General features: G+C 36.9%; 1 protein-coding gene across 1 annotated transcript; it reads right to left on the bottom strand.

The window, feature by feature from the left end:
• Positions 1-3,348: 3,348 nt before the first annotated feature.
• Positions 3,349-13,845, bottom strand: DUT (deoxyuridine triphosphatase). Its single transcript, XM_009697957.1, has 6 exons — positions 13,668-13,845; positions 12,026-12,117; positions 10,875-10,919; positions 4,980-5,054; positions 3,907-3,977; positions 3,349-3,478 (listed from the first exon to the last, which is right to left on the bottom strand). The coding sequence occupies exons 1-6, from the start codon at positions 13,826-13,828 to the stop codon at positions 3,422-3,424; spliced, it is 501 nt and encodes a 166-aa protein (XP_009696259.1). The 5' UTR covers positions 13,829-13,845; the 3' UTR covers positions 3,349-3,421.
• Between the last annotated feature and the right edge of the window lie 213 nt (positions 13,846-14,058).

The following is a 14,058-nucleotide window of genomic DNA, read 5'->3' as shown; positions in this document are numbered from 1 at the left end:
ATCTTGAGCTTGGGGGAAGTGCTGCTTGGGCCCTGCTACCTTCCAGGCCCCTAACCCATGGGATCCCTCCGAGTAGGTCCCTGAAGAGGTCAAAGTTACCTCTCCTGAAGTCCAGGGTTGTAATGCTACTGATTGCCCTGCTTCTTCCACGCAGGATCTTGAACTCCACCATCTCATGGTCACTGCAGCCAAGGCTGCCCCCACCTTCACATCCCCAAACAGTTGTTCTTTGTTTTTTGTTTTTTCGTGAATAGCATTATACTTTGGACTTGCTTTGGAGCTTTACATCTCTTCAGTTTCATACCTATAGTAAGCCCTGGGGATCACACCTCAGTGACAAATTCTGGAGGCATGAATCTGTCTAGATAGAAGACCTATGCATGTTAGTATCTAGATTCTCATGAGGTTACTTGCTCAAGCATGTTGTTTAGTCAATGACACAGCCAGTTTTCATTGAATTACAGAAATAATTTACAATTAATTAATTTAGGCAGAAGGATAGATCTCAGATCAAGCAATGAACAAGATCAATGTACTTCCCAGTCCTCTATTCCTTTTGCCAATATAAAAATCTTTAAACATTCTGGTTTTTGTTTAAAACAGGATCAGATGTGCTAATTAAATCTTAAAGTGCACCATTATAAAGATAGAAATTTAAACCTTGCTGAAGAAGTGCTGGTCTATCTTCTTCCCCTCACTTATAGGGGAAGTTAAAAACTAGCTTCTGCAACAGATACTGTTCTGTGCCTCTTGTGTACATCTGCCAGATACCAAGATGAAATTCTTTTGTAGCATAGGTGGTAATAATGGAAAAAGGGAACATTAAAATAATTTGGAGGGTATTGCTTTTCATATTAATGAAATTTTGGGTCTTCCTTTAAAAAAAAAAAAAAAAAAAAAGATGTAGGCAGCATGGTTTGAACCAGAAAGTAGCAAATGCTGTTTTAAGAATTCTTTACTCACTACCAATACAAAACGTTTGTAGACGTTTCAATGCAGGCCCTGGTCTGCAGGTATCAGGGTACCAAGTATCAACTTAAGAACTTTCAATACATTGGTATGTAACTCTTGTTGCCTGGTTAGAAGTATTTGTCTTCTATAGATTTGCTACTCATACTGAAGCAAAACGCCAATAGTATAAAAGGAATTATTAGAATTTGTTACTCTAGTGCAATGGTTTGATGCACAGGGAGGAATTCAGTGTAGAGGTGAGCTTGAAAGCATTTCCCTTGTTTCAGATGGACAGACTTTTCCAAGGTTCTACTGGGAAGAGCTATGCAGTAATCTTAAACTCAGGACATGCTTCTCTAGACAAGTATTGAGAAACAATAGAAAGGAACTCAACTATACCCATTTTCAAAGTAAGTGAGCCCTTTTTGGTAATGACACTTGGATAATGGTCTGCATGCTGACAACTTACAGCAGGCATGGATTTGTAAATTTGTTTCTTCCTCATGCATCTGAGAGTGCTTTTTCTAGCAAATACTATTCCTTCCTATCTTAGAATCTGGAGTTATCAGTATTACTTCCAAAAATGGAAATTATATCAGTTTCCAACAGGTACAACAAATGTCAAGTTATCATTGAGACTTAAAACTTTTTCCTTGTAGGTTGCTCTTCCAAGCAAGATCATCTTCTAGTATCTTTTCAAAAGGACTTGCATCAGTGTATCCTCTGCTGGTTTTTTGCTTTGGGGGGTGGGGAGGAAGGAAAAGAGGAGCAGCAAAACTTGCTCTTAACCTACAGAGGAAACAGCTTTACACAAAAGGATCATAGTTATTTTAAGACCTTAAATAGCCCTTGTAATTGAAGTTCTTTTTGGCAGGTTATAGAACGGAATAAATTTCATTTCAAGATCAGCTTTTCCAATTCATTTAAAACTTCACTGGTATTATGTTCTTCCTGCTTACAATAGGCTTTTGCATGGCAAGCCTGCTTGTGAAGGTCTGGGTATACAGATATAAGTACAGTGTTGTGATAAGGGTGTAGGGAGGATTAAAAAAAAAAAAAAAGACTGATAAGCATATAATGCACATGGAGGGAAAGACTTCTACCCTAGTCAAAGATGAATGTACTTACAGTTTCAGCACTGCCAAGTCAATGTAATAACTATCGTATGGTTGAAGGAATCTGAATGCTGTCATATTTCACTTTATTTTCCAGCTCCCTGGGGAAGGGGTGGCAAAATGTATAAAGTGTGCAATATTTTGGGCCTACTTCACTGGAAATGGTTAGTCCTAGACAAGGACATAAAACTAATACCAACAGGATTATTATGATGACTACCAAGGAAAAGAATGCTGTGAACATCTTAGTCTACAAAAGGGCCTACCTTTCCACTGCTGAAACACTACTTAAAGCACACTATTTCATACCCGTGACCTTTCAGCTCAGAAAATCTAAAAAGAGAATACAGGCAGCTGCGGGGGGGGTGGGGAATAAAATGTCTGAAAGTCTCACAGCCTTTTCTAGTTCTTTTCTGTAAAGTGGCAAAACACTCAAGATTCTTTCCTTTTTGTCCCTTCTCTTGTGTGCATGTTCTTTCACCTGAAAGCTTCTGAGTCATTTAAGAGATAGCCATACTTAAAGAAACAATCAGGTTCAGGACAGATTCCAAAAGAGTTCTCTGTTCACTGTTCAAAAGAGAATTGAAAAAAACAATTCATGCACTGCTTCAGTAATTCAGAATCTTTCTTCCATACAGTAACTTATTAATGAATTTTTCAACAAATATTTCAACAGCATATTCATAGCATTTATTTACTATATAGAAATTATTTCCAGATGAGTTGTGTCATTTAGCTCAAACACCGTATTGCCTGCTGTTTTAATAGAGGGGTGAAAAATTGGTTGTTTGAGGATCAGCTAAGGATTAAACACAGAACTTCAGTTTCGAACAGAAACACAAGAATTTTGACAAGTTTTAGAAGATGCAATATTAAATATCTTTGCCTCATTCTGATTGGGTAGGGGTGGGAAGTCCTATCAGTACCTGTATTATCACTGATTCTGTATGAAATAGGGTCTCAGCATGAAATACTGAGCTACATGAAAGATAGCTTTCAGAAGATTAAAACACACTGGCAAGGGAACAATCAGCCATTTTAGTTTAGGTGAGTAAAAATATAATCATTAAGTTTATTTTTAATTTCTTAGAGTATAATCAGCACAAACAATGAGTTCTTACTGAGGACTGAACATCTAACAAGAAAAAATAATCCATCAACTAATCAATCAAGTCAGTCAGGCACATTTCCCCAAAATGCAGAATAATTCACTGCCTATAAAATAGACAGGAGGATGGATATAGAGAAGTCTGAATAAAACTTGAAAATTTTTTATTTACTCCAAAATATCATTGCTAATTCAAATGCAAATTTAGAAATAGCATTAAAAAAAAGAAAGCATATTCAAATAATTTTCAGTTCCTTCCAGTAGAACCAAAGCCACCTTCGCCACGTTCTGTATCATCTAGAACCTGAAAGACATCAATTGTGATAAGCTGGTTTAGTGTCTTGCCTTTTGTTTCTATACAACAGATATTGTTTATCATAGAGGAACATACATTCATGCATAACAATAGCTATAATTGAGAAACTAAACCAAAAAACTTTTGAGAGACATTTTAGAGTATCTTTTGTACAAGTGTAAACAAATTCCACATTGTGAAACAACTGTTTCTACTACATACTGAAGTGTTTCTCACGTACCTGTTAACTCTGAAAACAAACAATAAATGCATGCAAAGCATCAAGATTTTTATTCAGGTAGCAATGCTACTATGCAGTTTTAACACTGAAAGTAGTTTTAAAGTATTTATCTAGACCATAAATTTCAGCTTATATACAACTATCTTAAACTATTAATTATTGAAAATAGCAGAAATATTTTCTTTTGGCAACTTACTTGAACTTCTTCTAGCTCAGGATAGCAAATGCGTTCACAGATGAGCTGGGCAATCCTATCCCCTTTTTTAACTGCAATAACGTTAAAATATTATTAGTTCCTTCAAAAAAAGTGAACAATGAATACAAAATTTAGACAATCCACTTTCAAGAGTATCAGAATGTACTGAAGTGTAAACACCTATTTGAAACTTAGTTAAGCAGATGTTAGTAGTCCCAGAAAAATACAGGCTGACCTAAACTTGTGCTTAGTCCTTTTAAAGTGAAGTTTCAGCAGCAGTACCAGCTCGAGGCATCTCCTCTCATTCCTGCAGCCATACTGTGGCACTTGAAGTGTCATTATGCATAAATACTGCAGAGATGGAGGGACAGCTGTATGTATAATGTGGCTCCTTTTGTGAACTAGACTCAGGAACTGATTTCTCTGGGGGAAAAAAACTGAACTGATAAAAGGAAAACAAAATTTGGCTACTAACCATAATCTCATTCATGGAACTTCAATAAGAAGCTTGTACTGTGAAGTTGCAGAAAAGGCTGCAAAAACATCAGCAACATGTAACTGGGCCCTGAGGATTAAAACTGACTGCTAGCAGAGAGACAACATGATTAAGGGAAAATCTTGTCTTTATTGCTCACGTTTCCTAGGATCCTGGAGAAGTTTTTATCTCAAATACTGCTCAGATAAATTTTTACTTGTTTTTCAGAGCAAGAAAGAAGCTTAATACAAAAGTTGCACTTCAGTACAGCTCATGAATCTAAAGCTTAGCTAAGTAGGTTTTGTTTTGGGTTTGCGGTGGTAGTGTGTTTTGCTGGTTATTGGTGGGTGTTTTTTGGTTTTTTGGGGGTTTTTTGTGTGTGGTTTTTTTTTTTTTTCCTGCATGCTGCCTAATTTCCCAGGAGTGGAATCTTTTTGTGTTTCCTTGACAGGGCATTGTTAAGTTTCCATGGTTTTGTTAATTTAAGAAGAAAAATGTTCTCAGCTAATTGTAACTCTTCATAGACTTTTAAAGAAAAATTAGTTTCTCATTTCCAGTCAAATGGCTGCAAACAGGCTCTGCCAAGCTTAACACTTACCTTCAAAAGACTCCTTGCCAAAGTTGAAGAGTACCACACCAACATTTCCCCTGTAATCCTCATCGATAACACCAGCTGTCATAGGAAAGAATTAAGAGAGCCGGTTACTAAATGTTGTCAGTATGTTAGACAAGTAGATTAGTTAAGATTTAGATTAGTAGATGACTGCAATATCTCATATTGACATCCTTTATACTACTCATGCACAATTAAATAATATATATGAAAATACTGAAATACCTAAAAATGCTAATCAATCTTGCAAAAAGAACTGAAAACCACCATCACATATCAAGAAGTGTTTTACCTCTGTATTACTACTTTTAGCTGTAATACCCTATCTGAAATCAAGACAGCAAGTCCAAATTCAGGCTCCATTTGTTCTGCTAACTTCAGCTCTTTGAGCATCAAGCAGAAATCTGTTCTTAAATTTAACATTTCATTTGAGAGCTATGGGTTTGCAGAGATCTAAATCCTGTATCTCAGACAGGGTAACAGAACTTAAAGCTTTAAGGAACTGATTGTAATTCAGCTACATTCAAGTGTCAATACTGTAAAGCAAGCTTGCTCTTATATTTTATATAACCATATTAACTACATACTTCAGGAGATTATCTACCGATACACATTAAAATAATATTTTCCTTTTTTGGAGTTTTTCTCTCAGATACAGGAAAGCATACTTCCAGTAGAAAAAACAGAGTTTGGGCTTCCTTGTGGACTAAAGTATGTATTTTGAAGTCTACTTGCAGAAATAATTAAAATACTAAAATTACGCGTCATTCCAAGACAATCCCAGACTGATACGTACAAAGTACCTCTGGAGACCAAAAACACCAGAGGAAATTGTAGTATGACTATACCTTGAAGTTTTAATGTTGAACGACAACATACACACTTAAGAACAGAAAACTGAGGGGTTTTTTTTAGTTTCTTCAGCTGTGTGAAAATATGGCAGTACATATGGTCCATAGTTACTATACAATCTAGTGTGAAAAAGGTATTTATATAGCTCTCTCTCCCTTGTAATGTTGTGGGTTAACCCAATCACATTTTTGAACAGCTTCCTAATTAAGCTGCTAGTAACACTGGCAGTGTCAGAAAGACATGCAGTTCTCAAGTGAACTGCATTTAACTGCATGCAACTGCTTAAAGGGACCCTAATTACAGAGCACTGTCAAAAGTAATAGTGAACAAAACATAGGGGCTGCTATGCATGAACGTTTTCCAGAATCAAAAAAATTATTAAAAAAAATTATTGAATGTAGCATTCAGTTCAGTTGATTCAGAGAGCTTGATGTACTGAAGCTACATGTACTGTTTATTTGGTTTAGGTTAGACGAGCTTTCAGAAAGTCAACTATGCATCAGTTAAATTGAGAATTACAGTACATGACTTCTATTGGTGATCACAGAGCTTTCTTCCACAATTTCTACCACAGTTCAATATTGTAATTCAATACTTAAAATATTAAAAATCAAATCTTATGCATGTGTCAAGTGTATAAGCAAAAAAGAGTGAATTATAAAACAGTAACATGAAAATTTTGCCTTCTTACTTCTAGCAAAGTACTATTCCTTCCTCCTTTTTAAATATCAGATAATCTAGAGCCCTTACATAATTCCTAAACCAGGGGTGACACAAAACATTAGCTAAAGAGTGCTACACAAATAATTTGCTTTGTTTTATACAATAGTGGACACTGAGTCCATGCTACACAGATGCATTACAAAGAGAGATTCAACAAACTTGTAATGGCAGCACAAATAATTTAAGCATCACTCAAGTTCTGCAGTCAGTTACCCATTAATTTGGTGTATTCGTTCACATGAGTCAATCAGCTGAAGAGCTGAAAGCCAGAATTCATATTTGGCACATAAAATTATGTACATATGCTCATAATTGCATATAAAAAGATCATTAGCTCTTTGGATAAATTCTTAATTTGACAAACCATTCTCAAGTGTTTCTATACAGCTAAAACAACATTTTTCTAGACCATATGCTGGGATAGATATTGTTATGCATTAGAGATTGATAATGGAATTTGCTAACTTAACAAGGGCTAGTTTTATTTCTGTTACAATACAGTATTCTGCTCTGATATAATGCAATACTCAAAACTGATTACTACAGATTACTAATTCTATTTAAATGGAGATTATGCTTTTATTTGTATAAAATGTACCAGTTAAAGTAGTATGGTTAGATTTATACATGCAAGGAACTCTTGCATGTCACCTTTTTGCTGGAATTATCTGAAGCAAATTTACAGAGCAGAACAACTGGGGCTACTTAGAGTCATTCTAAATTAACTTTTCTGCCTTCAGGTCTCTGACAGGAAGCAAGTTTATTTCTACACAATGACAAAAACAGTACTTGATGTATTGGTTAGTGCTTAACTGCTAATAAAGCTTTTTGATCTACTAGACGTTGCTGCTATTTTCTGGGAGAGAAAAAAAAAGTATCTAAAACTTAGCTTGTATTGGAGTAACTGGAGTTTAATGGCATGTTAGTACTTCAACCCCTAACCTCAAACCTTTTTTTTTTCAGCTGAGAAGGAATGTTGTAATGGATCTATACTGATTTACAATGAATCTAGTCAGATGGCTTCCCTGACCTTTAAAAAATGGCATTAGCACAATCTCAACTTTAAGTATAGACACTAAAATTTATTTCACAAGTATTTGTTGAAAAGGCTGTCATCTAAACCAATACTTCTACGAACAGATACCAAATTCTTTTGACCACGTATTTGACTACTGCTAGAGACTGGCTCTCTAGGATTTCAAATCTAGGACAGATTTGAAAACTGTCTTATAACTAAAGATGGAAAAGACCAATGAGTATTTCTGTGGCTGAACTGAAGTCAGCAACACTAGAGGGGGAGGGAAAAAAGCCCTCTCACTAAAAAAGTTCAATTTCCAAAGCTTAGCTATAAAGTAAACACACCTTGTAATGGTTCTACAGATTGTTATCAGATGTATTTTCTAGAAGGCAAGAACTGCACTTCCTGCATACTTCTGAGGATGAAAGCTTTCTAGAGGATGCAGAGAGGAGGAGCAGGCTTCTTCCTTAAAAGCATACTCGATACAAATAGGACTTGCAATTAGAGTTGAAGTTATGTATCAAAAAAATCACATTTTAAAATATGTTTTGTGGCCAAAACAGTTAGTCTAATGCTGTGCTGAGTGACTGAAAACACTGTCAAAGCCATGATAATTTCAAATTCCATTAAAGGCACAACTGGGTAAAGAATTTGTGAAATGAATTCCCTACCAATCATTTTCTCTTTAAATGTATTATACCTCCACCGACATAGTCTTACTGAGTTTAACCACCACATGAATCTTGAGTTCAAACTACACTATTTGTATCAAAGAATATACATCCTTGGAAGATACAGGAAAATATGACCCAGGAAGACCTGATCAGTTTTTCTTCTGTACAGAGTCACAAACTCACTCTATGCAACTGGGTGTACTGACAAAATATGTTAACATCCTTGGCACTCTCTTATTCTGGAACAGCAAGTTGCAGTAACTATATACATTACTGAGGACTAAGGCATTTTTCTAAATTATGTGTATTGGGTGGAAATCATCTAAGCCATTTTTGGAAAAACCATGCATTGGCAGTCTGACATTCTGTCTTACTCTAGCAGAAGTTTGGCATGTGACTTGTTGGGAAAGTATCCACACCTAGCAGATGCAAATTCTGAACGTATTCTTGCATGATCCCAATTTTTCTCCCTGATCCTTAGGACTTCCGGCAATGTATTTTTACTTAAATGGATAATGCCCTCATTGTGACAAAAGTACTTCTGCAGGACAAGTTAAAATTATGTAACAATTGTTTTGGTTTGATTTTTTTGTGTTATTTATTTGTTTATTTACTTACTAAGAAGTCCTCTACTAACTGTCAGTAATAGTTTTTACTCATGGTTTGTCAACTGTCGGCTTTTTTAAAATCTGAACATAGGTCACCCTCCTGAGCACTTCTGGTTGCCTTCTTGTATTTCCTTGTTTAATTTTCAGATTGAAAAGACTGTTATGGAGCATATGTATTTTTTCATATGAAAAAAAAATTGGTTTAGAAGTGTCGCTTTAAAGAGCCACACTATAGTAGACCATGTATTCATAGGGGTGTAGAGAACCTTTGATTCCCATCTTAGTGCTCTTTCATATGTTACCCAGCAATGCTTAAAAAAACTTTAGTGTAACAGACATGCAAGAATCAATTCTTATTTAAGATAAAGCCTGAACAACACAAAGCTGGCACAGATGCTCCCCTTTAACCTCTGATATCAGAACTATATCACAAGCATAGCCAGACTTTGATACGCCATAAAGCAGACACAATAAAGTAGTTCTACAGCAGCTCTAAATTATACTGCTTTGCTTCTTGGCTGGCTTGGCATCAGAAAGAGAAGGATGCCTAGAGTCACCCTTCCTGACCTCTAGAGCCAAACCTATAAACTAGTAAAGGCTGAGTGCCACTGTTCTAAGTACTCTCTCTTGTTTAACGCAGGGGGGGACCAAACCAACAAAAAACCCAAAACAAACACCACCACCCACCAAAACCTAATGAAGACGAAAAGCCCTCAACTTTTCAGAGCACCTTTCTTGTCAGCTTCCACTATGACTCAAATTATAATGTGCTTGCAAAAAATGTGCACTAAGCCACCCAGCACTTTTGAAGATACCCATTAGATGCATCTTCTTTATGTCACTACATCAGAAATGTAGTTTTTTTGTTCTTTTACTGCAATCTATTGCTAGAGAAACCAACTGCTTAGGGTTTTAGAAGGCAGAAAACATTTTATTTATCTTAGAACTATATTCTTGGACAATTAGAACACCATAATACACTTCTAGTGCTAGTTAAATTGCTGTGGTTACAGCTGGGCTCAGATTAACTCCACAATAATCTTAGTGGTGAGAACTTCTGTGCAATGTACATGCCATTTTATAATACAATACTTAGAGAATCTGCCTGTGCTCTGATCAGCCCTGCTGCAAAACTGGAATTGAACTTCAACATCATTTACTTCATGCTGCAGTTATAGGGATATGGCAAAATGACAGTGAGGCTTTCATAAAGGCTTCTGATTATAGATATAGCCTATAATAATTGTTTTTGAACAGATATCTGTGAATTTCTAATCAAAATTTAAGAAAAGCTCAAAATATTAAAAAAAACACCCAGTTGTTCATAACAAATCTGTTACTAGTATTGAAAAACAAAAAAAGCCCCAAGCCCAAATCAGTAAAGATTTGTAGAAAGTGGGATTTTAGTTATATTTCTGTTTCAAAAGACTTTAAATTTTTAAGTCAATGTACAAAGTTGCAAGCTTAGATTTCATTTGCTTTACATAATTTGTTACATTTTCATCAGTAAGAGGTAACTAAAGCTCTTTTCATCCTAATAATCAATTCTACCCGCAGTAATGGTGTATTCCAGTGCTTTCTATCATTCCTTTTGAATATTATTACTTTATATTCTCTGCGTAAAATAGTATCTGTATGTTACTGATTTAAGTCATTCAGATCTCACACTAGACTGAAAAGAATCACACACAGATGTTTAGTCAAAATGGAGAAAGCAGAATGCAAAAAGTCATCTTTAAAGCCTAAACCAAAAAATAACTTCTATGCCAGGCATTGCCTACAGAAGTACAATACTGTTATTTTAAAAAATAAGTAATATTTTTATAATTCAGCAGGTTTTTAAATAATTATTATATACTGGTTCTCTGAGGTATTCTGAGTTATCTCCTTTTGCCAGACTACCAATGAAGCTAGCATTATTTATTTACACTTATTACAATGTGAAATTAAGGCACTTCTGCAATCAAGATTTACAAAGTCTTAGTAAAACGAACAAAAACCTTACCACCAACATCTATGAAGTGCTTTGCAGCTAAACCAGAACGTGGTGCTAGAAAACAAGACATTTTTTTGTAAGTATAAAAAATTATTTCTTTTAAAACTCTTACACAATATTTATAGGGTACATAGTGTGTTTGCACAGAGTCATGGCAGCAAGAACTGTTTCCACAGTCTTTCTAAAATAAACACAATTTTACAGGAACAACTCTAAGTGTTAATGTATATATTAAACAAAATAACAGCTGCTACAGGCTACAATAAAATTGCAATTTTTAAGTGATACAAGGATATCTTTCTTTAGACCACCAATTGCAGAGTAGGTTTCTCCAAGGAAGGCAGCTGGAGCAGACAATGATTATCTAATCTTGGTTTATTTTTGGCGGCTACCACCGGTTTGGAATAATCTCAAAAGACTATTAGGTCAATCCATTCAAGTTATGATGGAAAACAGGATTTGGCAAGCAATTTACTAAGGAATATTATACATGGCTAAATTAAATGATGTGCATGGTTTTCTTTTTACTTGCCTTAGCCTACTTCGATGAGGTTCTAAAATGTTACTCTCTTCAAAATTTTCTTTGTCTGGGATAAGAGAAATGCATATGCATTCTCCCTTTAGATGAAAGGACATGGCAAACTCTGACCGCATTCTTCCACTGGAGTGGCTATTGCTTTTTTACTTTAAGAATTTATACATAATTCAGAAAAAGAATGTGCAGAACATAACAAAATATCTTGTACAGGTTCTCTCAAGTATTCTGTCACAAAAAGTAGTCAAATTCTACTACACTAGTACTCTTACTTTAGGGTTAATTTTTAAACATCCAGGGGGTATTTTCGGTATGTTCATTACCTATTGGTCTTTGATGCGAATTCTGAAACTGCAGAGAAATAATGAACTCTTGCATAGCCTATAAAGTTGCATGTAGATTATGAAAATTTTTGCTAATCATCTTTTTGTCCTTTGACATACACCAAACCCCAAACGTATTTGACAAGAAATGTCTATTACAAGACTTAATAAATCACACAGTTACGACATCTCTTTTTTTGTGTAGACTAATTCTAAAAGCTTTAGGCAGAATCTAAATGTGAAGATGGCATCAAACCTATTCTACAATGACTCTGCAGCCTTTTTATAGCCCATTTACTTACCTACTCTGCCATAGCATCCAGAAGGAAGTTCAATTTGAATGTCTGTTTTCACTACAGCCTTTTCCATAGGTGGTATCACACAGTCATAGGCACTACATCAAAGAAAGAAACACTAGTTTATATAGAATACTTTGAAAATTTTCTTCTCTGTAACTTAAGGTACAAAATCACCCAGAATTATTCTTGCTGGGAATTTATACCATGGAATTTATACAGGAAATATTTACAGATTTGCAAAATCTAATGCAGATTTTAAAACACAAGATATTCCCATTTTGATGGTGCTAGCTTAAGATTTCAGTAGTGTCATTTGAACAGCACAGTCTTAAGATTGCTAATTTTAAACGTAACTGGTAAGATAGACAAAATATACAAGTTTAACTCTAAATTAACCATTAGGTGAATGGGGTTGTGTAATTTTTGTGCAAAAGCAGGAACTTTACGGATAATACTCTTCTGATTAAGCTTTCTACAGCAGATGAACTAGTTGTAATCAAAAATAATAATCTATTAAGTTAAATCTTAGGCAACAATTATTTTTTTTCTGAGCAAGTCAGAAGTTCACAATTCACATGATTCTGTTGGGAACTGCAAACCAGAAAGATTTCAAGAAATTTCTGATGCTACCTAAATGGAGGCTTAATGAAAGGCAGTAATGACAATACCATGGTGAGACTGTTCTACTTAAGGCAAGCATATCTTGGCCTTGAAGAAGAACTGATTTTTAAACACTGGGGAGTATGGAAAGGTTTTTTGTGAAACAGACTTGTTCCAGGTGCACAGTGCCCCATTGGAACAAGAACAAAAACCTGTCAAGACAAAAGGAATGCAAAGGGAAAGCGTCAAGTGTGGTGAAGCAAAGCTTCAGGAACGAAGTTGGATAAGTGAAGAAAGAAAAAGACATGCTGATTATTCCAAGTAATACTAAAAAAGGAAAGGTAGAGGAGGTTGCAGTGGAGTTCAGATATAACTAGTGATTGTATTTGATCACAGAAGCACTGCGCAAACAACCACAAGCTTAGCTGTAGATATTCCTGAACATAGTGAAAACCTTTGAACAATGGTTATTGCCAGTTCAAGCAAATCAAAACTTAAGTCTGTACAGCAACCCATGTTTCTGGCTAGGAGATTTATCAAACTTCCTTTGGCAGGTAGCACCCAACAGCCAAGAGGAAAGCAGAAAAGCATAAGCGCTGGCAGGGAGGGCCCACATGCACTACCATTTTCTTCTTTCAATAGGAAGGCACCTAGTCAATGCTGGTGCCAATAGCAACTCAGGCTGACGTGTCAAGCCTGACTTTTGGCAAACAGCTGCACCGCTACCTGACAAAATTGGTGCTGCAGCACGACTGGAGCACAGATCTCTGGAAATTAAGGGAGGGGGATGGAGGAGCAAGGGAACTAACGAACAGGCCAGCTCTGGCCTCCTCTTCTGCAGGGCCGGCAAGCCTCACCGACGGGCTCTGCTCAGCAAGGGGCTCGCCGAGCAGGACGGCAGCGCCTCTCCCTGAGGGGAAACGGGCCGGACAAGAGCGTGGCGTGGGCTTCTCCCCTGGGTGAGGTAGCCTCACCTGTACAGATCATAGCCTCACCTGTACAGATCATAGCCTCATAGCCTCACCTGTACAGATCATAGCCTCACCTGTACAGATCATAGCCCGCAGCTCGCGCAGAGCCCCTGGAGGGGGCGGAGGCGTTCTCGGACAGCTTAGTGAAGCGGAGCCGTGGCGTGGGCTGCTCGGGCACCGAGCCCTTCAGCCTCTTGCTGGGGGATGGCTGCAGGACGGTCTCGGAGAAGGGCATCGCTGAGCGAAGACGGGAAGGCGAGAGAGACCCGCTGTGAGGGGAAACGAGAAAGCCCGCGAAAACCTGCACGGCCCTCTGAAGGCGGAAACAGAGGGGGAAATCCCTCCATCCCCGGCCGCTTTCTGCGCGGAGCACCCTTGCCACCCCTCGCCGGTGAGAATGGCCTCGCCCGGCTCCTCCTCAGCGCCCGACTCCCCGGGCCCTCACGACGGGGTCATTCGCCGTGC

The sequence above is a fragment of the Cariama cristata genome, unplaced genomic scaffold (genome assembly GCF_000690535.1).
Source record: "Cariama cristata isolate BGI_N322 unplaced genomic scaffold, ASM69053v1 scaffold33213, whole genome shotgun sequence".
Classification (NCBI taxonomy): domain Eukaryota; kingdom Metazoa; phylum Chordata; class Aves; order Cariamiformes; family Cariamidae; genus Cariama; species Cariama cristata.
This window is presented reverse-complemented; position numbering and strand designations above follow the sequence as displayed.

Bases quoted from the DNA above. Each gene is read 5' to 3' on its own strand.
- DUT (XM_009697957.1), bottom strand. From the start codon at position 13,828: ATGCCCTTCTCCGAGACCGTCCTGCAGCCATCCCCCAGCAAGAGGCTG. The intron at 10,920-12,025 runs GTAAGTAAATGG...CTTGTTTTCTAG, and splicing joins TGGATGCTATGGCAGAGTAG to CACCACGTTCTGGTTTAGCT. The intron at 3,479-3,906 runs GTAAGTTGCCAA...GATGTCTTTCAG, and splicing joins CTGAGCTAGAAGAAGTTCAA to GTTCTAGATGATACAGAACG.